Consider the following 25,439-nt stretch of genomic DNA (forward strand, 5'->3'; position numbering starts at 1 on the left):
ATGGATGGATATGTTGAAATATATAATCGTATGATTGTGATGAAATCTAGTAGCTGACCACTATGTAAAAAAATCACCTGTTGAGTGTGTGGTTTGAGATATTTGCTGACTTAAATACTAAATTAACTACTGGTATACCATCTGTGATTTAACAAGCGTCACTAATGTTATTTATTATTTGATAATAACCAACCAAAAACTACAAGTTGGCAAACATCATGATGTTGTGTCCTATTCTCAACTCTCTGTTAAGACCATGGGTGGTATGTATACACACAGTTTCCCAGGTAGTGTAGGTCTGAGTCACACACACACACACACACACACACACACACACACACACACACACACACACACACACACACACACACACACACACACACACACACACACACACACAGCAATGACAGATGGGACACATTAGACATGGGTATAATGCTGCTAATAGAGGAAATGTTTGTCAAGGGAGTGACAGGTAACCTTAAAGAGCTAGTAGAGACAAGCCCTAAGGTAGACAGGTCTGAGAGAGATAACCTTAAAGAGCTAGTAGAGACAAGCCCTGAGGTAGACAGGTCCGAGAGACAGGTAACCTTAAAGAGCTAGTAGAGACAAGCCCTGAGGTAGACAGGTCTGAGAGACAGGTAACCTTAAAGAGCTAGTAGAGACAAGCCCTGAGGTAGACAGGTCTGAGAGAGGTAGCCTTAAAGAGCTAGTAGAGACAAGCCCTGAGGTAGACAGGTCTGAGAGACAGGTAACCTTAAAGAGCTAGTAGAGACAAGCCCTGAGGTAGACAGGTCTGAGAGACAGGTAACCTTAAAGAGCTAGTAGAGACAAGCCCTGAGGTAGACAGGTCTGAGAGACAGGTAACCTTAAAGAGCTAGTAGAGACAAGCCCTGAGGTAGACAGGTCTGAGAGAGATAACCTTAAAGAGCTAGTAGAGACAAGCCCTAAGGTAGACAGGTCTGAGAGAGATAACCTTAAAGAGCTAGTAGAGACAAGCCCTGAGGTAGACAGGTCTGAGAGACAGGTAACCTTAAAGAGCTAGTAGAGACAAGCCCTGAGGTAGACAGGTCTGAGAGACAGGTAACCTTAAAGAGCTAGTAGAGACAAGCCCTGAGGTAGACAGGTCTGAGAGACAGGTAACCTTAAAGAGCTAGTAGAGACAAGCCCTAAGGTAGACAGGTCTGAGAGAGATAACCTTAAAGAGCTAGTAGAGACAAGCCCTAAGGTAGACAGGTCTGAGAGAGATAACCTTAAAGAGCTAGTAGAGACAAGCCCTGAGGTAGACAGGTCTGAGAGACAGGTAACCTTAAAGAGCTAGTAGAGACAAGCCCTGAGGTAGACAGGTCTGAGAGACAGGTAACCTTAAAGAGCTAGTAGAGACAAGCCCTGAGGTAGACAGGTCTGAGAGACAGGTAACCTTAAATAGCTAGTAGAGACAAGCCCTGAGGTAGACAGGTCTGAGAGACAGGTAACCTTAAAGAGCTAGTAGAGACAAGCCCTGAGGTAGACAGGTCTGAGAGACAGGTAGCCTTAAAGAGCTAGTAAATCAAGTCAAACCAAATAGTAGAGACAAGCCCTGAGGTAGACAGATCTGAGAGAGGTAGCCTTAAAGAGCTAGTAAATCAAGTCAAACCAAATAGTAGAGACAGGCCCTGAGGTAGACAGGTCTGAGAGAGAGCGAGAGAAAGAGGGAGAGACATAGAGAGAGAGTTAACCTTAATGAGGTAGTAGAGACATGCCGGTCTTGTTCTAAATTGGTTTAGGACCTATTTAACCGGTCAAGAGATTTTTGTCACTCTTGGTGAACATAACTCAGAGAAAATACATATCACATGTGGCATTCCACAGGATTACATTTTGGGTCCGGTACTGTTCAGTTTATATATGTTACCTGTTGGCAGTGTTATCAGAAAGGACAGCAATGATTTTCACTGCTATGCAGACGATACACAACTTTACATTTCTGTGTCACCAGAGGATTTTAGCTCAACTGGTAAATTATTAGACAGTATTAGTGATTCCTCCAGCTAAATCAAGACAAGACCGAGGTACTCTTTGTTGGAGCAAAGCACAGAGAGAGAATCTAGCCGCACCTTTTAATTCATGGGCAATAAAGATAAAACACCAGGTAAAAAAACCTAGATGTTATTTTAGATTCAGATCTACATTTTCAATCACATATTAGGAATGTGACCAAAATAGCTTTTTACCACCTGAGGAACATTGCCAAAGTGCGTCTGTTTCTCTCTCAGGCTGATACAGAGAGACTCATCCATGCTTTTATTACAAGCAGGTTTGACTAATGTAATGCTCTCTTGTCTGGTCTACCCAAAAAAGCCATTGGTCAACTGCATAACATACAGAATGCTGCAACACAGTTACTGACCAATACCACATGGAGAGCATTTTTCACATTTTTAGTCATTTAGGAGACGCTCTTATCCAGAGCGACTTACAGTAGTGAATGCATACATTTCATACATTTTTTTCTCCGTACTGGTCCCCCGTGGGAATCGAACCCACAACCCTGGCGTTGCAAACACCATGCTCTACCAACTGAGCCACACGGGACCATGAGCACACATTACACCGGTTTTAAGGTCTCTGCACTGGCTGCCTGGGAGTTTTAAAATTAATTTAAAGATTCTTCTATTGGTTTTTAAATCAATCCACGATTGTGCACCCCAATACATGTCAGACATGCTTTTAAGTTATGTACCCAGTAGGTCCCTCAGGTCCTCTGGCACTGGCCTCTTACCTATCCTAAAGCCTTGGACCAAGAGGCATGGAGAGGCAGCCTTTAGTTATTATGTCCCCAGCCTCTGGAATTGCCTGCTAGAGAATCTGAGGGGGGCTGAAGCTGTGGACATATTTAAAAGAGATCTTAAAACACATCATTTTATCTTTACTTTTCCTTAGGGTGCTTTTTAGTTGTTCAGTTTATGTCATTCTTTAGTTTTTAATCTTATATTTGTTGTGTAGTAAATAGTTCAGCTTTTATTTTCATTAATTGCTTCATGTAAAGCACACTGTTTTGCATTCCATGTCTGAAATGTGCTGCATAAGTAAAGCTTGATTTGATTTGATGCCCTGAGGTAGACCGGTCTGAGAGAGAGAGCGAGAGAGAGGGAGGGAGAGGTAACATTGATGAGCTAGTAGAGACACGTCCTGAGGTAGACAGGTCTGAGAGAGAGAGAGAGAGAGAGAAACCTACCAAAAGTAGTGTGGAAACTTACCAAAAAACAATTAGGCAACAACAAATTCAATCCCTTTTAGACAACTTCCTGGACAAAATGTTCCACTGTAATAGTGAAGGTGTAAACTTGGCAGTAGAAAACCTAAACACTATATTTGAACTTTCAGCTTCCCTATCAAATCTAAAAATGTCAAACAGAAAACCAAAGAAAATTAACAACAATGACAAATGGTTTGATGAAGAATGCAAAAATCTAAGAAAGAAATTGAGAAACCTATCTAATCAAAAACATAGAGACCCAGAAAACCTGAGCCTACACCTTCACTATGGTGAATCACTAAAGCAATATAGAAATACATTACGGAAAAAGAAGGAACAGCACATCAGAAGTCAGCTCAATGTAATTGAAAAATCCATAGAATCTAACCACTTCTGGGAAAATTGGAAAACTCTAAACAAACAACAACACGAAGAGTTATATATCCAAAATGGAGATGTATGGGTAAACCACTTCTCCAATCTTTTTGGCCCTATAACAAAGAACAAAGAACAAACAGCAAAAACATATACATGATCAAATACAAATCTTAGAATCAACTATTAAAGACTACCAGAACCCACTGGATTCTCCAATGACATTGAATGAACTACAGGACACAATACAAAGCCTCCAACCCAAAAAGGCCTGTGGTGTTGATGGTATCCTCAATGAAATGATAAAACATACAGACCACAAATTCCAATTGGCTATACTTAAACTCTTTAACATCATCCTTGGCCCTGGATTCTTGCCCAATATTTGGAACCAAGGACAAATTTGACCTCAATAACTACCGTGGGATACGTGTCAACAGCAACCTTGATAAAATCCTCTGCATTATCATTAATAGAAGATTCATACGTTTCCTCAGTGAAAACAATGTACTGAGCAAATGTCAAATTGTCTTTTTACCAAATTATCGTACGACAGACCACGTATTCACCCTGCACACCCTAATTGACAAAGAAACAGACCAAAACAAAGGCAGTCTTTTCATGCTTTGTTGATGTCAAAAAAGCTTGACTCAATTTGGCATGAGGGTCTGCTATACAAATTGATATAAAGTGGTGTCGGTTGAAAAACATATGACATTATATAATCCATGTACACAAACAAGTGTGCGGTTAAAATGGGCAAAAACACACATATTTCTTCCCACAGGGTCGCGGGGTGATACAGGGATGCAGCTTAAGCCCCACCCTCTTCAACATATATATATCAACGAATTGGCAAGGGCAATTGAACAGTCTGCAGTCCCCGGCCTCACCTTACTAGAATCTGGAGTCAAATGTCTACTGTTTGCTGATGATCTGGTGCTTCTGTCCCCAACCAAGGAGGGCGTATAGCAGCACCTAGATCTTCTGCACAGATTCTGTCAGACCTGGGCCCTGACGGTAAATCTCAGTAAGACAAAATAATGGTGTTCCAAAAAAGGTCCAGTTGCCAGGACCACAAACACAAATTCTATCTAGACACCGTTGCCTTAGAGCACACAAAAAACTATAGATACCTCGGCCTAAACATCAGCGCCACAGGTAACTTCCACAAAGCTGTGATCGAGCTGAGAGACAAGGCAAGAAGGCCTTCTATGCCATCAAAAGGAACATAAAATTCAACATACCAATTAGGATCTGGCAAAAAATACTTGAATCAGTTATAGAACCCATTGCTCTTTATGGTTGTGAGGTCTAGGGTCTGCTCACCAACCAAGAACTTACAAAATGGGACAAACACCAAATTGAGACTCTGCATGCAGAATTCTGCAAAAATATATTCCGTGTTGTCACGTATACTCCCGCTCCTCCCTGGCGCTCGTTGTTGCCAGTTTACTCATCATTACGCACACCTGCCACCATAGTTACGCGCGCCTGCGCTTCATGAGACTCACCTGGACTCCATCATCTTCCTGATTTCCTCCCCTATATCTGTCACTCCCTTTGATTCTTTCCCCAGGTGTTATTGATTCTGTTCACATTTACATTTACGTCATTTAGCAGACGCTCTTATCCACAGCTACTTACAAATTGGTGCATTCACCTTATGATATCCAGTGGAACAACCACTTTACAATAGTACATCTATATCTTATTTTTTTGGGGGGGGGGGGGGGGGTAGAAGGATTACTATATCCTATCCCAGGTATTCCTTAAAGAGGTGGGGTTTCAGGTGTCTATGGAAGGTGGTGATTGACTCCGCTGTCCTGGCGTCGTGAGGGAGCTTGTTCCACCATTGGGGTGCCAGAGCAGCGAACAGTTTTGACTGGGCTGAGCGGGAACTGTGCTTCCGCAGCGGTAGGGGGGCCAGTAGGCCAGAGGTGGATGAACGCAGTGCCCTTGTTTGGGTGTAGGGCCTGATCAGAGCCTGAAGGTACGGAGGTGCCGTTCCCCTCACAGCTCCGTAGGCAAGCACCAAGCACTGTTCCTGTGTTATATGTCTGTATGCTACTCGTGTTGCTTGTTTTGTTCCATTTATTATTAAATTCATTCCCTGTACTTGCGTTCTGACTTCTAGCGTACTTGTTACAGAATAATACCTCACCGAAGGAAGCAACAGGGATTTTTTTTTGCTTTTGACTGGTGACGTCAGGTCCAAGGGTGGCTGTCAAAGCAACCCGAGGTTGCCTCAGCTGGCTCATCAGGCTTCCATGCCTCAGCTGGCCCAACAGGTTCTCAAGCCTTGGTTGGCTCGTCAAGCTTTCATTCCTGAAGCCACCGGGGATGCCTCAGCTAGCTCGTCAGGCTCCCCTGCCTCAGCTGGCTCGAGAGGTTCTCGACAGGTTCTCAAGCCTCGGCCGGCTCGTCAGGCTCCCATGCCTCAGCCGGCTCGTCGGGCTCCATGCCTCAGCCGGCTCGTCGGGCTCCCATGCCTCAGCCGGCTCGTCGGGCTCCCATGCCTCAGCCGGCTCGTCGGGCTCCCATGCCTCAGCCGGCTCGTCGGGCTCCCATGCCTCAGCCGGCTCGTCGGGCTCCCATGCCTCAGCCGGCTCGTCGGGCTCCCATGCCTCAGCCGGCTCGTCGGGCTCCCATGCCTCAGCCGGCTCGTCGGGCTCCCATGCCTCAGCCGGCTCGTCGGGCTCCCATGCCTCAGCCGGCTCGTCGGGCTCCCATGCCTCAGCCGGCTCGTCGGGCTACCATGCCTCAGCCGGCTCGTCGGGCTACCATGCCTCAGCCGGCTCGTCGGGCTCCCATACCTCAGCTGGTTCGACAAGCTCCCACACCTCAGTTGGTTTCTACAGGTTCCCGCAGCTCAGCTGGCTTTACAGGTTCCCGCGCCTTAGCAGAAGTGATTGGTCTGGTCCTCGGGACCATCCCTCTGGTCGGCGTCCTGCAGCTGGAGCCGCACGTCAGGGAGGGGGTACTGTCACGTCTACTCCCGCTCCTCCTCTCTGGCGCTCGTTGTTGGCAGTTTAGTCATACCTGCCACCATCGTTACGTGCACCTGCGCTTCAGGAGACTCACCTGGACTCCATTACCTTTACTGTTTTATTTCTTTACCTACCTATTGTTTACCTAATACCTTTTTTGCACTATTGGTTAGAGCCTGTAAGTAAGCATTTCACTGTAAGGTCTACACCTGTTGTATTCGGCGCACGTTACAAATAAACTTTGATTTGATCACCTTCCTGATTTCCTCCTTGGAACTTCTGTGAGAGTAATGTTTACTGTTCATTTTTATTGTTTCACATTTGTTTATCCACTTGCTTTGGCAATGTTAACATATGTTTCCCATGCCAAGAAAGCCCTTGAATTGAATTGAGAGGGGGGGAGAAAGAGGAGAATGGTTGGTGGAGACAAGCTATTTTTTTGTTTTAGTGCATTCATATGTTTTTGTTTGCGTGTGTTCATACTGAAACACTGATGGTGCAAACCTACATTTTTATGATTATAGGATAAACAAGGGAGAGGAAAATTTTGCTACACTTGATCTTAATCCTGTGACTAAACCATTGGAAGAGATGAATGGGCTTTACTCTTATCAGCTAGCTAAGGCATTCACCAAAACACCCCCGCTGAGGTGGGGCAATGGTCTGTTCTGCCAGAGATAGGGTCATACACAGATGGCCAGATAGGGGGAGATGGGAAATGCAGGCCTAGCGATCAGCAGGTAGATAAAGATAGGCCGACACAGTGTGTGTATGTGAACCATAGACAAGTCTCAAGCACAGTGGAATGAAGCTGTCAGACCCCCCAAGATGAATCCATCTAACAGCTGGGACGGCCTAACGAAGTTGAAGCTCGGCATCTCCACCATTCAGCTGCACAATCACAATCAGATATGCCTGCCGTGGCCCTCTCTCTCTCTCTTTCAATGAAAAGTTCATTTTATTTTCAAATTTTCTCCAAACTCTTGTTCTTAAATGCCTCTGTCAATCTCCCTCCTGCTTCTGCTACTCTTTGGCATGCTACAGCCAGCGTTTCTCTCTTTCCAAGACACCCATTTCTCTACTCTATTTCCCCTCATGTGGCTTGGCTCCTCCTTTCTCTCTCTCTTTCATTCTGTAATAGAAAGACAGGAATAAAGTAGATAAGTGAGTCATACACAAAGCATGTGGGAAACTGATGAGAAAAGGGATGAAGAGAGAAAGAAGTACTTTGCTGAGAGCGCGAGGGAGAGAGAGGGGGGAGATAAGGAGAGAGAGGGAGGGAGAGTGTAAACATATGTTTCCCATGCCAATAAAGCCCTTCGAATTGAGAGAGATTCAGTATAAGTAATCACAACTGTTTTGGTGTGGAGTAGCTTACTGTAGAAATAGTGTATTTCGCAGATAATCCTCCTCAACAACCCCTCTGTCAAGTTGAATTCACTGTTGGAAAACGTCCATCTCAAAAAAGTGAGTTTTGGGTTGGTTTTTAAAAAACCTCTGTTGTCCTAAATTTGATCAGAATTGTGGGACTTTTTGGTTGCCGGGGTTCTTGATGATGTCAGTGTGATGGAGGACAGAGAGTCAGGGGGCTGTTGGAACCACACACAGACACAGGGGGTCAGTTGGAGGGTGGGTCATTTGCTGTCAGGGACTGGAAAAAAGAGAGGGAGGAAGAGAGAGAAGGGGGGAGGTCAATTCAATGGGAGGGTAAAGTGAAAAGAAGGCGATTGATGGACAGACAGATTAAAATGTTATGGTAAAGAGGGCATGAGAAAAAGAGGGTGGGTGACATCACAAGAGAAAGGGAGAAACATAATAATAAAGTTTGTGGGGGAAAAAATTGTAAGAGAGTATAAGTAGAGACAAATTCATCTATATAACATTTATTACTCACCGATTAAAAGCTAAAAAGTAGTGAGTCAACAGAGAACAAGATCTTCACGCCTCTACTTTGTGAGAACTAAGATTATGTATGTAATAATGGGTGAAAGTTTGTCTCCATCTACTGGTGACACTAGATCCTTTTTAAAATGTTTAACCTTTAACTAGGCAAGTCAGTTAATTAAGAACAAATTCTTATTTACAATGACGGCCAAACCCGGACGACGCTGGGCCAATTGTCTGCCGCCTTATGGGACTCCCAATCACGACCGGATGTGACGCAGCCTGGATTTGAGATAAATATCCTTCTAGATATAAGACCCACAACGACAGACACGCTGGAGCAGTCCCAACAAAAACAAAACATATTTTATTAAATGTTCACATTTAAAATCAACTTTCTTACCATCTTCAGAACCGTAGCACTGGCATGCAACCCGCAAGCAGCACCATAACATGATCAGAAGTTCAATCTCAACAGGTAAACTGAAACTATACAGAGAAGTTGGACTTCAACAACACTCCCACATTTCTGCTCCCAGTTTTAATCTGAATCAAATTTGAATTATTTAACTACTGATCCTACTGACAAAGAAACAAACAGAAAAAACGGAAAAGGTGCAACTGCATTTTGGACTAATAACCGTTTGGTTCAGTACAGTTCTTTTGATCGCTTGCTGACGTCCCCCCGAGGGAACTGGCCTAAGATAGGCGTCTAGGGACAACTTCAGCCAAGACCTCTTTGCTCGCACTCAAGCCACAAAGCGCAAACTACCTAACCTTTCTAAAGAAAATCTAACATTTTCCTCAAACATACTGACAGAATTTCACAGTGTACCTCTCTATTGCTTGACCCCTTGATTACAGCTATTGGCCAACTTCCTGGTTGTGTTCTAGAATGTTCTCGTTCTAGAGTCTGTTCCGAGAACAACCCATGTAATATAACTGGAACAGTGGAATGCATTGTTGGGGAGGTATAAAGACACAGATTGCATTGAGTGTGTCGGCACTTCCATCTAGTAGAATCCGTGTTTAAGATGGACTAACAAGAGGATCACGACTTCCTTCCCTGAGCTAAAACACTGATACAAAACCTAGGAGATTTCTCTGTGAACTATTCTAACTTCTAACTGGGCAAAAGCTTGGTTTGGGTAGTGGGAATAGAAGTTGATTTGGTCCACGGCTAGGCTATAGTAGGGGACTGCAGAGTCTTCGTATTGGGTAAATGACACCCCATATATAGTGCACTAGTAGAGTCCAAAGTAGTGCACTATATAGGGAATGGGGTGTTACTTTCGACAAGAGCCAATAGTCCTGTCAACAGTAGTGAACTACATAGGTATAGGGTGCCATTTTAGATCCATACACACTTGTCTATATAATCTCTCTGTCATTGTCTGCATCTTGAATGGCACCCTTGTCTTTATATAGTGCGCTACTTCAAAACTAGGTTCCCATTACAGACTGCCTTGGTGCCCAGTCTACTCCATCTTCTTCTTCAGTGTGGAGCTGCTGTTCCAGTAGTACAGGAGCTGGGCAGCAATGAGGCCGTTACAGGAAGAGGATATGACATAGGTCAGGGCCATCAGGGAGTCACCTGTTTCCTGTTTACAGAGAGAAACCAGGAAGAAGAGTTTATGTTGGATTAGGACAGGATCACACACAGACTTAGTCCCAAACTGCACCCTTTTCCCTTTAGAGTGCACTCCTTATGACCAGGGCCCATATACATATTTGGGATGCATTTACACACTCTGACATACAGTGGACACATTTTATAGAGGTTGTTTTACTTGGCCCCTCACCTTGATAGAACCCAGATTGGAAATAACCCAGGTCATTTGACCACCAATGTAAAGCCTACGGCCAGACACCTTGGTGTCTTCTTTGACCCTGACCTAAACCTCGAGCTGAGTGTAAAGAAGACTACTTTTCCCTTTAGTGTACACTCATTTTGACCAGGGACAATAGAGCTGTGGTCAAAAGGAGCACACTATAGGGAACAGGGTTCCATTTAGGACGCACACACGCACGCATGCACACACACACACACACACAAAGCTACTCAGGATAAGTGAATCTTCGAAATGACTCAAATGTAAATGTAACGTAAAACCTATTCACAAATACCTGTATTGAGGTGAATATACGAGCCAGGGAGCCAGCGAACAGCAGAAACACAGTGATGGCGGACAGCTGTCCTGTGTGTCCGTTCCCATAGTTAGTCACTACCTGGATCAGCTGTAATGACAGGGAGAAATACACATTATCACATAGTAACAATAACATTATATTAAATGGTGATAATACCTGAGAAACAGGTGTTTGGAGGATATATTGGCACGGTGCTCTTAGGCCCGAGACGAAGTCCAATAGATCCTCCAAACACAGACTTTTATACAACGGGTTACCAACATATTCACCGTTACCAACAGTTTTAACCAATCAGCATTCAGGATTAGACCCACCCGTTATATAAATTATGATAACATGTTGTTTTTTTATAGATTTATTTAGGCATAATTTTTACAGGTGAACAATTTAAAAGTGCAAAGAAACCCTAGTAGCCTGTTAACGTAAAACAGCAAACAACTGGTACCCAGGCTAGAAGAATGTTAGCTAAAGACTGGTACCCAGGCTAGAGGAATGTTAGCTGAACAGACTGGTACCCAGGCTAGAAGAATGTTAGCTAAAGACTGGTACCCAGGCTAGAAGAATGTTAGCTAAAGACTGGTACCCAGGCTAGAGGAATGTTAGCTAAAGACTGGTACCCAGGCTAGAGGAATGTTAGCTAAAGACTGGTACCCAGGCTAGAGGAATGTTAGCTAAAGACTGGTACCCAGGCTAGAGGAATGTTAGCTAAAGACTGGTACCCAGGCTAGAGGAATGTTAGCTAAAGACTGGTACCCAGGCTAGAGGAATGTTAGCTAAAGACTGGTACCCAGGCTAGAAGAATGTTAGCTAAAGACTGGTACCCAGGCTAGAAGAATGTTAGCTAAAGACTGGTACCCAGGCTAGAGGAATGTTAGCTGAACAGACTGGTACCCAGGCTAGAGGAATGTAAGCTGAACAGACTGGTACCCAGATTAGAGGAATGTTAGCTGAACAGACTGGTACCCAGGCTAGAGGAATGTTAGCTGAACAGACAGGTACCCAGGCTAGAGGAATGTTAGCTGAACAGACAGGTACCCAGGCTAGAGGAATGTTAGCTGAACAGACTGGTACCCAGGTTAGAGGAATGTTAGCTGAACAGACTGGTACCCAGGTTAGAGGAATGTTAGCTAAAGACTGGTACCCAGGCTAGAAGAATGTTAGCTAAAGACTGGTACCCAGGCTAGAGGAATGTTAGCTAAAGACTGGTACCCAGGCTAGAGGAATGTTAGCTAAAGACTGGTACCCAGGCTAGAGGAATGTTAGCTAAAGACTGGTACCCAGGCTAGAGGAATGTTAGCTGAACAGACTGGTACCCAGGCTAGAGGAATGTTAGCTAAAGACTGGTACCCAGGCTAGAGGAATGTTAGCTAAAGACTGGTACCCAGGCTAGAGGAATGTTAGCTAAAGACTGGTACCCAGGCTAGAGGAATGTTAGCTAAAGACTGGTACCCAGGCTAGAAGAATGTTAGCTAAAGACTGGTACCCAGGCTAGAAGAATGTTAGCTGAACAGACTGGTACCCAGGCTAGAGGAATGTTAGCTGAACAGACTGGTACCCAGGCTAGAGGAATGTTAGCTGAACAGACTGGTACCCAGGCTAGAGGAATGTTAGCTGAACAGACTGGTACCCAGGCTAGAGGAATGTTAGCTGAACAGACTGGTACCCAGGCTAGAGGAATGTTAGCTGAACAGACTGGTACCCAGGCTAGAGGAATGTTAGCTGAACAGACTGGTACCCAGGCTAGAGGAATGTTAGCTGAACAGACTGGCACCCAGGCTAGAGGAATGTTAGCTGAACAGACTGGCACCCAGGCTAGAGGAATGTTAGCTGAACAGACTGGCACCCAGGCTAGAGGAATGTTAGCTAAAGACTGGCACCCAGGCTAGAGGAATGTTAGCTGAACAGACTGGTACCCAGGCTAGAGGAATGTTAGCTGAACAGACTGGCACCCAGGCTAGAGGAATGTTAGCTGAACAGACTGGCACCCAGGCTAGAGGAATGTTAGCTGAACAGACTGTCGCCCAGGCTAGAGGAATGTTAGCTAAAGACTGGTACCCAGGCTAGAGGAATGTTAGCTGAACAGACTGGTATCCAGACTAGAGGAATGTTAGCTGAACAGACAGGTACCCAGGCTAGAGGAATGTTAGCTAAAGACTGGTACCCAGGCTAGAGGAATGTTAGCTGAACAGACTAGTACCCAGGCTAGAAGAATGTTAGCTAAAGACTGGTACCCAGGCTAGAAGAATGTTAGCTAAAGACTGGTACCCAGGCTAGAGGAATGTTAGCTGAACAGACTAGTACCCAGGCTAGAGGAATGTTAGCTAAAGACTGGTACCCAAGCTAGTGGAATGTTAGCTAAAGACTGGTACCCAGGCTAGAGGAATGTTAGCTAAAGACTGGTACCCAAGCTAGAGGAATGTTAGCTAAAGACTGGTACCCAGGCTAGAGGAATGTTAGCTAAAGACTGGTACCCAGGCTAGTGGAATGTTAGCTGAACAGACTGGTACCCAGGCTAGAGGAATGTTAGCTGAACAGACTGGTACCCAGGCTAGAGGAATGTTAGCTGAACAGACTGGTACCCAGATTAGAGGAATGTTAGCTGAACAGACAGGTACCCAGGCTAGAGGAATGTTAGCTGAACAGACTGGTACCCAGGTTAGAGGAATGTTAGCTGAACAGACTGGTACCCAGGCTAGAGGAATGTTAGCTAAAGACTGGTACCCAGGCTAGAGGAATGTTAGCTAAAGACTGGTACCCAGGCTAGAGGAATGTTAGCTAAAGACTGGTACCCAGGCTAGAGGAATGTTAGCTAAACAGACTGGTATCCAGACTAGAGGAATGTTAGCTGAACAGACAGGTACCCAGGCTAGAGGATTGTTAGCTGAACAGACTGGTGCCCAGGCTAGAGGAATGTTAGCTAAAGACTGGTACCCAGACTAGAGGAATGTTAGCTGAACAGACTGGTATCCAGACTAGAGGAATGTTAGCTGAACAGACAGGTATCCAGACTAGAGGAATGTTAGCTGAACAGACTGGTATCCAGACTAGAGGAATGTTAGCTAAAGACGGGTACCCAGGCTATTTAGAGAACACATGAAAATGTTAAATACAAGTATTATCCAATGTGGTCCTCGAACAGTGTTATAATGATGTTATTGTGTTTTAACCATGTTATTATGTTATAACACGTAAATGAGTTAAATATGTTATAAAGCCTAATACACCCCACCTCCTCAGGCCCTAAGGCTTAGTTAACGCTCCACGTACCCTGCCGATGATGATAGCTGGCATGTTGGAGGCCTGCATGGCCATGACCACAGACATGGGGGTGACGGGGGAGAGCAGCAGAGCCACCAGGCCAAAATACACCCCCAGGAACAGGACACCTAGGGGGGGGGGGGAGGACAACAATAACAACAACAACAACAACCACTGATTATGATGCCTGATAGTCTTATGCCAACTTCACGTCCTGCATCGTAAATCTCAAGAGGCAGTGTTACTAGTGAGAGTCAGTCCTCACGTCGGGTAGGTGTGTGTGTCTTACCTTTGACTGTGTTGCCTCCATAGTGCATGATGAGGAACCCGATGGCTACAGTCTGTAACATGAGGAAGAGGGCCTCACCCCAGGCACTGAAGGAGAAAACACTAAATATGGTAACTGGTACGCGTGGGTCTCTGTCTGTCTGTCTGTCTGTCTGTCTGTCCGTCTGTCCGTCTGTCCGTCTGTGTCCATGTCTCTTGTCTGCGTCTGTACAACTACCACAGTACCTGAAGGGGAAGCTGTTAGCGATGCAGTAGGTCATGGTTCCTGTGATAGCCAGCAGCTCTAGCAGGACAGAGTTGAAGCTCAGACCCTCGGCACTCTTAGCCCCCATCAGCTTCAGTATCTGGGGTAGCTTCACTGTAGGAGGGAGGGGAGGAGAGAAGGAGAAAGAGGGGGGGTGGAGGGAGATATGAGTTATATGTATTATCTATATTTGTCCTTAATGACTATTGTGAATATCTCTCCATCTATATGAGAGAGAGGCAGAGGGAGTTATGCTTTGCACAGGCAAAGATAGAGAGAGAGAGACTGACAGACAGCGATAACCATAGTGGGAGTGAGAGAGAGAAAAGGACAGCGAGAGACACAGAGAGAGAGAGAGAGAGAGAGACACACAGAGAGAGAGAGAGAGAGACACAGAGAGAGAGAGAGACACACAGAGAGAGAGAGAGAGAGAGAGAACAAGAGAGAGAGAGAGAGAGACACAGAGACACAGAGAGAGACAGACACAGAGAGAGAGAGAGAGAGACACATAGAGAGAGACAGACACAGAGAGAGAGAGAGACACAGAGAGAGAGACACACAGAGAGAGAGAGAGAGACAGAGAGAGAGAGACACAGAGAGAGACAGAGAGAGAGAGACACAGAGAGAGAGAGAGAGACAGAGACACACAGAGAGAGAGAGAGAGAGAGAGAGAGAGAGACAGAGAGAGACATAGAGAGAGACAGACACAGAGAGAGAGAGAGAGAGAGAGACACATAGAGAGAGACAGACACAGAGAGAGAGAGAGAGAGACACAGAGAGAGAGACACAGAGAGAGAGACACAGAGAGAGACACAGAGAGAGAGAGAGAGACAGAGACACACAGAGAGAGAGAGAGAGAGAGAGAGAGAGACAGAGAGAGACAGACACAGAGAGAGAGACACAGAGAGAGAGACACACAGAGAGAGAGAGAGAGAGAGAGAGAGAGAGAGAGAGAGAGACACACAGAGAGAGAGACACACAGAGAGAGAGAGAGACACACAGAGAGAGAGAGAGACACACAGAGAGAGAGAGAGACAGAGAGATAATCTTAGTCTTACCCATCACAGACCCCAGGATGATTCCGATGCCCAGACCTTTGCTCAGCACAATCTTCAGACATGGTACTACAGACAGAAAACAAAAATCATTAAACTGGTATTACAAGAGAGATATGACACTCATATCTATCGTTATGGAGAAACTGAGATGGATTGGGACAGTGGCGCTAACCAATGAGGAACTTGATACAACCAATCATGTGATGCCCTGTGGATAGCCCCACCTCTGAACGCTGTCACAACAAAACGAAATACCCACTAACTAGCCCCTGTTCTATCTTTAACTCTTTTAGCGGGTTAGATAGCTACCTATGTACATTCCATGCAATATCATTTCTTGATATACAGTACCTCTCATTGTAAAATACACTAGTTACACATTGTGAAGTATCGAGCAAAAACAAATGTATTTGCAAGTTAGGTAGTTAGCTCATCCATTGAACATTGAAGCCCTAGCTAGATAAATTAACTATTGCAATTAAACGTCAGCAAACTGTGCAAAACTGCTACTTACCATCCAGAAAGTTAAAATTGAGGAAAAACTCGTCGTAACACGATTCTGGCATGAAATAGGTGAGCAGGAGACCCTTCAGTGGGTCCAACACGGAAGACTTAGAAAGTTCTTCCATCATAGGGGTCGCCATTATGGAAATATGACGTGACGTAGCAGTGTGCGCATAATAACTGTTCCCCCCACGCTAGACGGAAACATTAACAGAGACTACGGTTCCGGATCTTCCGTATCAATGTATTGGCTTGCTGTCGCTGAAGTTTCAATAATTTACCTATTATCATGATGGTATCTAAAATGAACAAATAAACAGTCTGTCATAGTTTTCTGTTTATTGTGTTCAAACTGTAATATCAATTCAAAAAGGTGCAGTGAAAAAGGAAAAATGCTTGGTGTAATTCAATATAATCTCTCTCAAGAGAGAAACAGGGATTTTCCACAACAAAACAAGTCTGACATATTCTGGCTGGTGATGTAAAAAGAGTTAAAAAAAAACATTGCATAACAAATCCATCTAAAACACATTGCAGCTTTATCTAACACCAGATGCCGATGCAGATGGCATCTTTGGCCGTGGCACAATCCTGATCTTTGTACCCCCATCGAGACAGCCGAACACAGGAACCACCCTCTCCTTAAACGAATCGGTGAATGTATAGATATGAGACCTATTCTCTGCATCATAGAAGGAAACCTGTCCCTCCTCGAAGTCCAGGTAGACCCCTACTAGGCGAGGCATGGCTGAGACAGGTAGCTTGGTCGGGGGGTCATCACAACAGGCCCACAGAGTGTTCTGGGTGCTCCTCCACAGGGTCCAGTAGCCCTTCATTGGGGTCATGGGGAACCGACCTTTCCGGGGTGCAGTTACAGATGTCACTCCCAGTCTCCAGCTGCCTGTAGGGGATACCTCTACTCCCCAGTAGTGCCTTCCTGTGTTGATGGCCTTGATGTAGATGAGAGTAGTTCAATACAAGATTTTCACAATGGATTAGTTGATAGTTGCTAGGGCTGATCAAATGATTTATCAACACAAAAATATTACTAATAAATCTGCGTTTTGTCTACAAAATAAAGTATGATGTATGCGTGAAGACTACATAAGAAAAAACACACATATATGGAATCAAAATAGAATCTTCTTTAATTAAACTCATATCTCCGTCCAGCGATGACAAATGTCACTTAACTTGGCTCTTTTGTTTTCTAATTCCCTAATTTAATTGATTAATCAAACTCATTCCCCCTACCTGGCATCCCAGAACGCAGGACCAGATGTCGAAGCGGAGGGGATAGTTTATGGTGTCGCCCCTCTGGGCGGCCTCCCATACTTCAAGGTTGTCATCTGAGAAGGCCAGCCAGGGGTGGCTGGTGAGGGGTTCCAGACGCACTTGGGCTGCAGAGGTGGAGAAAGGTGGAGGTAGAGGGAAAGAGAAATGGAGGTGGAGGTGGAGAGAGATGGAGAGAGAAAGGGAGGTGGTGGTGGTGGAGAGAGATGGAGAGAAGGAAGGAGAGAGGTAGAGAGAGGGATGGAGAGATGTGGAGAGAGGGAAGAAGAGAGTTGGAGAGGGATGGAGAGAGGTGGAGAGAGAGATGGAGAGAGATGAGAAGAGGTGGAGAGAGGGATGGAGAGAGGTGGAGAGAGATGGAGAGAGGTGGAGAGAGGTGGAGAGAGATGAGAGAGAGATGGAGATCAAGGCAGGCATAAGAGGTTGTCATCGACATCAGCAACATTTTTTTCCTCTCAAAATCCTTCAACATGATACTCAATGTTTCATTGATTAAGTGATTCTTAATTTTTTATACATGAAAATCTTTATGTGAGCATGATTTCAATGTAATTTCATGTGTTATTGTGATAAATGTCAGTTATTCTTTCTTCCTACTTGAAGCACTGTGAATCCATTGCCATACAGAATTAGGGATGTACTTTTCGATTCCTATTTGCAATGAGAAGAAGAGATTAGTGCAATAATAACTGGGTGAGGGAGAGGGGGGGTGAGAGCGAGGGGGGTGAGAAAGAGAGAGAGAGCGGGGGTGAGAGAGAGAGAGGGAGGGTGAGAGAGAGAGAGAAAGAACACAGGATGGGGAATTCAAAATTGTGCTCTCACCAGTCCTCCATGCTCTCTGTTTGGTTGACAACCACAGCTTTGATACATCCTCCTGACATGACAAACAGGGAGATGAATTGCCGGAGTGTTTATATTTATATGGCAGCATGGCTACAGCAGCCCAGAAAATCTACTAGGGTAGAATTAGTCAAAACATCTCTCTCTCTCTCACTCGCACGCACGCACGCACGCATGCACGCACACACTCTGTTAGGGACACAATGAGGTCTGCACAACGCATCACCGGGGGCAAACTACCTGCCCTCCAGGACACCTACAGCACCCGATGTCACAGGAAGGCCAAAAAGATCATCAAGGACAACAACCACCCTAGCCACTTTCTGTTCACCCCGCTATCATCCAGAAGGCGAGGTCAGTACAGGTGCATCAAAGCGGGGACCGAGACACTGAAAAACAACTTCTATCTCAAGGCCATCAGACTGTTTAACAGCCATCACTAACATTGAGTGGCTGCTGCAAACATACTGACTCATCTCTAGCCACTTTAATAATGAAAAATGTATGTAATAAATGTATCACTAACCACTTTAAACAATGCCACTTTATATAATGTTTACATACCCTACATTACTCATCTCATATGTATATACTGTACTCTATACCATCTACTGCATCTTGCCATCACTCATTCATATATTTTTATGTAAATATTCTTATTCATTCCTTTACACTTGTGTGTATAAGGTAATTGTTGTGAAATTGTTAAGTTAGATTACTTGTTAGATATTACTGCATGGTCGAAACTAGAAGCACAAGCATTTCGCTACACTCGCATTAACATCTGCTAACCATGTGTATGTGACGAATAAAATTTGATATGACTTGATTTGACATACTTTTCTCTCACCTCAGTGTCATTTGACAGTAGAGACCAGGCGATGAACTCCAGCAATGGCAGAACGCCAGCTAGCCTAGACTCCTTGACCCCCCGCGGATCCAACAGACGCTTCAGGTCCTCGTCTGACAGCCCACACACCTGGGAACACATTTGGGACGCATTTACACACTCTCACATACAGTGAACACGCTTTATACACAGTAGCACATTTCTCTAACTGTCTCTCTCAAACACACACACACACACACACACACACACACACACACACACACACACACACACACACACACACACACACACACACACACACACACACACACACACACACACACACACACCTCTGAGACATTCTTCAGTTCTGTTGCCCATTCCAATATTCTCTGATTCTCTTTCTCCAAACTTCTGTCTTTCCCTCCGTCTTTCCCTCCTCCGCCTGGATCCCTCTTTCCTCTCGTCATCTGAACCTCTGTTGTTGGTGTGGATGTCTTCTGGAGCTGAAAGAACAAAGGAACACTTGTATAATTTATATAAGAAGGTGATTTTATCGTAAATTACCCTGAGAATGCAGCCAACATTTGTGTTCATATGAAATCTGTGAGGTCAGGAAATATAATGACAACCAAACACACTAAATCTATCACAGAAATTGATCACAGAAAACACACACAGTGCATTATGAAAGTATTCAAACCCCTTGACTTTTTCCATATTTTGTTACTTTACAGCCTTATTCTGAAATTGATTAAAATGTTTTTTTTTTCTCATCAATCTACACAAAATACCCCATAATGACAACGCAAATGAAATTTGTTCAAATGTATATAAAAAAGCTAACAGAAATATCACATTTTGGGGTATTGTGTGTTGATTGATGAGAAAAAATAATTATTTAATCCATTTTAGAATTATGCTGAAACATAACAGAATGTGGAAAAAGGGAAGGGGTCTGAATACTTTCCAAATGCACTGTATGACACTACTTCTATTGTATTTTGTTAGCCTGTTCACCGTGTTACCTGGTCAAGCTCCTTGGCCCACAATAGAATGAGACTCCGGCTGCTCTCCAAGCTAGGTGATGCTGTGGAACCTTCTCCTCCCGTCACCCCTCTTCTCCTGGCAAGCTGCAAGCAAGGAAGTGATGTCATATTCAAGGAAGTGATTTCATATTCAAGGAAGTGATGCAGACGTGAGGTCACATATTGATCACTGTATTGACATTTTAGGTTTGACAAACTGTGTGAGTGAATGTGAACTTTTCCATAGAACTATATGTTTGTGTCAATGTGAGATTTATGTGAAAGTTTGAGTTATGTGTACAGATAATTTAATTTAATTTAATTTGATCCCCCTTATACAGGAGAACCTTCCTGCAATGAAGGACATTTTAAAGTTGTACTGTATTTGAGGTTTAAAAAGGCTTCTGAAGTTTGTATATTCCACTGCCAAATATAATACTTGATTTTCCCTTACAAAAAATATATCAACCCCTCAAAAATGTCCATTAATAATAATTCACATAATAATTCACATTTTCGGTTGCTTCAGAATTATTTTCCTGCTGTAGCAAACTGGTTGAAATTAAGATCCTACATCTGTACAGATGGAGATTGTCGTACCTTACTGATGTCCTTCACCTCCTTGGCTAGCTCCTCAATGAGCTGTAGACACTCCTGGAACGTGTGAATATGTTCCAGGCCAGGCTGTGAGCAAAACACAAACAACCCAGGTAGGTTCATATAACACACCAGGTAGGTTCATATAACACACCAGGTAGCTTCATATAACACACCAGGTAGGTTCATATAACACACCAGGAAGGTTCATATAACACACCACCCAGGAAGGTTAATATAACACACCACCCAGGTAGGTTAATATAACACACCACCCAGGAAGGTTAATATAACACACCACCCAGGTAGGTTAATATAACACACCAGGTAGGTTAATATAACACACCAGGTAGGTTAATATAACACACCACCCAGGTAGGTTAATATAACACACCACCCAGGTAGGTTAATATAACACACCACCCAGGTAGGTTAATATAACACACCATGTAGGTTAATATAATACACCACCCAGGAAGGTTAACATAACACACCACCCAGGTAGGTTAATATAACACACCACCCAGGTAGGTTAATATAACACACCACCCAGGTAGGTTAATATAATACACCACCCAGGTAGATTAATATAACACACCACCCAGATAGGTTAATATGACACACCACCCAGGTAGATTAATATAACACACCACCCAGGTAGGTTAATATGACACACCACCCAGGTAGGTTAATATAACACACCATCCAGGTAGGTTAATATAACACACCACCCAGGTAGGTTAATATGACACACCACCCAGGTAGGTTAATATAACACACCACCCAGGTAGGTTAATATAACACACCACCCAGGAAGGTTAATATAACACACCACCCAGGAAGGTTAATATAGCTCACACAACCCCAGGTAGGTTAATATAACACACCACCCAGGTAGGTTAATATAACACACCACCCAGGAAGGTTAATATAACACACCACCCAGGTAGATTAATATAACACACCACCCAGGTAGGTTCATATAACACACCACCCAGGTAGGTTAATATAACACACCACCCAGGTAGGTTAATATAACACACCACCCAGGTAGGTTAATATAACACACCACCCAGGTAGGTTAATATAACACACCACCCAGGTAGGTTAATATAACACACCACCCAGGTAGGTTAATATAACACACCACCCAGGTAGGTTAATATAACACACCATGTAGGTTAATATAACACACCACCCATGTAGGTTAATATAACACACCACCCAGGAAGGTTAATATAACACACCACCCAGGTAGGTTAATATAACACACCACCCAGGTAGGTTAATATAACACACCACCCAGGTAGGTTAATATAACACACCACCCAGGTAGGTTAATATAACACACCACCCAGGTAGGTTAATATAACACACCACCCAGGTAGGTTAATATAACACACCATGTAGGTTAATATAACACACCACCCATGTAGGTTAATATAACACACCACCCAGGAAGGTTAATATAACACACCACCCAGGTAGGTTAATATAACACACCACCCAGGTAGGTTAATATAACACACCACCCAGGTAGGTTAATATAACACACCACCCAGGTAGGTTAATATAACACACCACCCAGGTAGGTTAATATAACACACCACCCAGGTAGGTTCATATAACACACCACCCAGGTAGGTTCATATACCACACCACCCAGGTAGGTTAATATGACACACCACCCAGGAAGGTTAATATAACACACCAGGTAGGTTAATATAACACACCACCTAGGAAGGTTAATATAACACACCACCCAGGTAGGTTAATATAACACACCAGGTAGGTTAATATAACACACCACCCAGGTAGGTTAATATAACACACCACCCAGGTAGGTTAATATAACACACCACCCAGGAAGGTTAATATAACACACCACCCAGGTAGGTTAATATAACACACCACCCAGGTGGGTTAATATAACTCACCACCCAGGTAGGTTAATATAACTAACCACCCAGGTAGGTTAATATAACACACCACCCAGGTAGGTTAATATAACACACCACCCAGGTAGGTTAATATAACACACCACCCAGGAAGGTTAATATAACACACCACCCAGGTAGGTTAATATAACACACCACCCAGGAAGGTTAATATAACACACCACCCAGGTAGGTTAATATAATACACCACCCAGGTAGGTTCATATAACACACCACCCAGGAAGGTTAATATAACACACCACCCAGGTAGGTTAATATAACACACCACCCAGGTAGGTTCATATAACACACCACCCAGGTAGGTTAATATAACACACCACCCAGGTAGGTTCATATAACACACCACCCAGGTAGGTTCATATACCACACCACCCAGGAAGGTTAATATAACACACCACCCAGGTAGGTTAATATAACACACCAGGTAGGTTAATATAACACATCACCCAGGAAGGTTAATATAACACACCACCCAGGTAGGTTAATATAACACACCAGGTAGGTTAATATAACACACCACCCAGGTAGGTTAATATAACACACCACCCAGGTAGGTTAATGTAACACACCACCCAGGTAGGTTAATATAACACACTACCCAGGTAGGTTAATATAACACACCACCCAGGTAGGTTAATATAACTCACCACCCAGGTAGGTTAATATAACTAACCACCCAGGTAGGTTAATATAACACACCACCCAGGTAGGTTAATATAACACACCACCCAGGTAGGTTAATATAACACACCACCCAGGAAGGTTAATATAACACACCACCCAGGTAGGTTAATATAACACACCACCCAGGAAGGTTAATATAACACACCACCCAGGTAGGTTAATATAATACACCACCCAGGTAGGTTCATATAACACACCACCCAGGAAGGTTAATATAACACACCACCCAGGTAGGTTAATATAACACACCACCCAGGTAGGTTAATATAACACACCACCCAGGTAGGTTAATATAACACACCACCCTGGTAGGTTAATATAACACACCACCCAGGTAGGCTAATAACACACAACACAGAATATCATCCTCTCACTGAAATGTTTTTTCTCCGTAGAACCCACTTTGGTGTTGTTGAGATGAGGCTTGGTCCATGGTTCTGAATGGTGGGCGTCCCATTTCTCAAAGTCCCTCCCCTGTAGAAGTGGTACAGGCAGGACCCAAATTATAGATGTATCCAAAATAGTGGAAAGTACCAAAAATAACATTTATGGGGGTGCCCAGCCCAGTCATAATCTATTTAATATGATGTCCCCTCATTTGCTATAGGATTGCCCAACATCCCAGATTCAAAACCTATATATAGAAAAGATGGTATGGCTAGTTGTTTACTGGTTGGAAACCGAACCCACCTTGCTGTTGCTGAGTTGTGGTTTATTCCAGGTTGCTGAGTGGGTAGCCTCCACAGTCTTCAGACTCTTGTCCTGTATCACCATCAGTGAGAATAAAGACAAGGTTAGAAAACACAGAATACATCCACACACTAGTATGTTGATTATACTGTCAAATCCTCGTGTTTACTACAAAGCCGGTCTTGTCACAATGTAGCTCTGGTTACAAGCAGTGCACTTAATGGAAAAGAGTGGGCTCCAGTCAAAAGTAGTGCACTATATAGAGAGTAGTGTGTCATGTGAGACAGCAATAGACAACATCATTATCTGGTGAGAGTCCTTCTCCTTCACCTTAGGAGACCGGCTGCTGTGGTTACTAGGCTGCTGCATTGTGGTCTATGGAGAGGAGGGAGGGAGAGAGAAAGAGAGAGAGACAGAGAAATAGAGACAGAGAGAGAGAGAGAGAGAGAGAGAGAGAGAGAAAGAGAGAGAGAGAGAGAGAGAGAGAGAGAGAGAGAGAGAGAGAAAGAGAGAGAGAGAGAGAGAGAGAGAGAGAGAGAGAGAGAAATTAGGTAGTAAGGGTGAGAGAGGGATAAAGACAAAGAGAGGGGGAGAGAGAGAGATGTACTATTTCACAAGAACAATAACAATTGAGCCATGCAGTCAAGTTGTCTGCCAGTGTTTATAGGATCAAGGGTCAGTTCCAAAGACTGCCTTACAATAATTACACGTTACTGGAATTCTCAAATTATTTCCTTGTTACTCATAAGAAATATATTGATCAACATCAACCTCATGCAATATGATCAATCATTTCACAGAACTCTTAGATTCAAAACCTTTTCAGGTATAATAGTGTAACTGTAGGTTCACATGCTTTGTTTTGAGTGAGGTGGGTTATAATGTTATAGTTTTCAGTGATTTTGATTCAATGTCTGAAATGTATGAAATAGTACTTAAACAATGTATATTCTGGAAGTTTGTGACAGTTATTTATAACACAATGAATTATTAACATTGAGTAGCTACAAATTTTGGTTTGAGGTTTGACTGAGGTTTGACAATTTTGTCAGCTTTCGTTTCGCTGTTTAAGACATCTATATTAGCATCTCATAATTTACAGCATCTATAATTATGAAATATCTGAAAATACCCAGAATTTACCTCCTAGACACAAAAAAAGTGACTTACCTGTTTATCGCTCACCTGCTTCCGTTGTGTTCATGGTACTACTGCTGGTCATACACACAGTAGATGCATTTGGTCTTGAAAGTGGACTTTGACCGAAGTAAACATATAATCATATAATTATGTCTATACACACCATCATATACAGTACCAGTCAACAGTTTGGACACACTTACTCATCCCGGTCTTTATTTGTACTATTTTCTACATTGTTGAATAATAGCAAAAACATCAAAACTAGGAAATAACACATATGGAATCATGTAGTAACCAAAAAAAGTGTTAAACAAATCAAAATATATTTTATATTTCAGATTCTCCAACGTAGCTACCCTTTGCCTTGATGACAGCTTTGCACACCCT

The 25,439-nt window shown here is 43.7% G+C and overlaps 2 protein-coding genes across 3 annotated transcripts; both read right to left on the bottom strand.

The window, feature by feature from the left end:
• Positions 1-8,827: 8,827 nt before the first annotated feature.
• Positions 8,828-16,228, bottom strand: LOC115194609 (mannose-P-dolichol utilization defect 1 protein-like). The gene is made up of 7 exons (XM_029754454.1): positions 16,001-16,228; positions 15,487-15,552; positions 14,410-14,542; positions 14,186-14,271; positions 13,906-14,024; positions 10,615-10,725; positions 8,828-10,088 (listed from the first exon to the last, which is right to left on the bottom strand). Exons 1-7 carry the CDS (start codon positions 16,128-16,130, stop codon positions 9,966-9,968), a joined length of 768 nt encoding a protein of 255 aa, XP_029610314.1. The 5' UTR covers positions 16,131-16,228; the 3' UTR covers positions 8,828-9,965.
• Positions 16,229-16,314: 86 nt separating this feature from the next.
• LOC115194597 (E3 ubiquitin-protein ligase TRIM7) lies at positions 16,315-25,205 on the bottom strand. 2 transcript variants are annotated; one of them, XM_029754437.1, is made up of 12 exons: positions 25,080-25,204; positions 24,240-24,284; positions 23,910-23,981; positions 23,622-23,693; positions 20,581-20,664; positions 19,981-20,085; positions 19,303-19,458; positions 18,974-19,102; positions 18,106-18,157; positions 17,881-17,934; positions 17,245-17,390; positions 16,315-16,940 (listed from the first exon to the last, which is right to left on the bottom strand). In XM_029754437.1, the coding sequence occupies exons 2-12, from the start codon at positions 24,276-24,278 to the stop codon at positions 16,530-16,532; spliced, it is 1,320 nt and encodes a 439-aa protein (XP_029610297.1). In that variant the 5' UTR covers positions 24,279-24,284; positions 25,080-25,204; the 3' UTR covers positions 16,315-16,529. The 2 variants fall into 2 exon arrangements, with proteins under 2 accessions (XP_029610297.1, XP_029610298.1); XM_029754438.1 differs by lacking the exon at positions 17,881-17,934 and having other exon boundaries at positions 25,080-25,205.
• Between the last annotated feature and the right edge of the window lie 234 nt (positions 25,206-25,439).

Source organism: Salmo trutta, chromosome 5, assembly GCF_901001165.1.
Source record: "Salmo trutta chromosome 5, fSalTru1.1, whole genome shotgun sequence".
Classification (NCBI taxonomy): Eukaryota; Metazoa; Chordata; class Actinopteri; order Salmoniformes; family Salmonidae; genus Salmo; species Salmo trutta.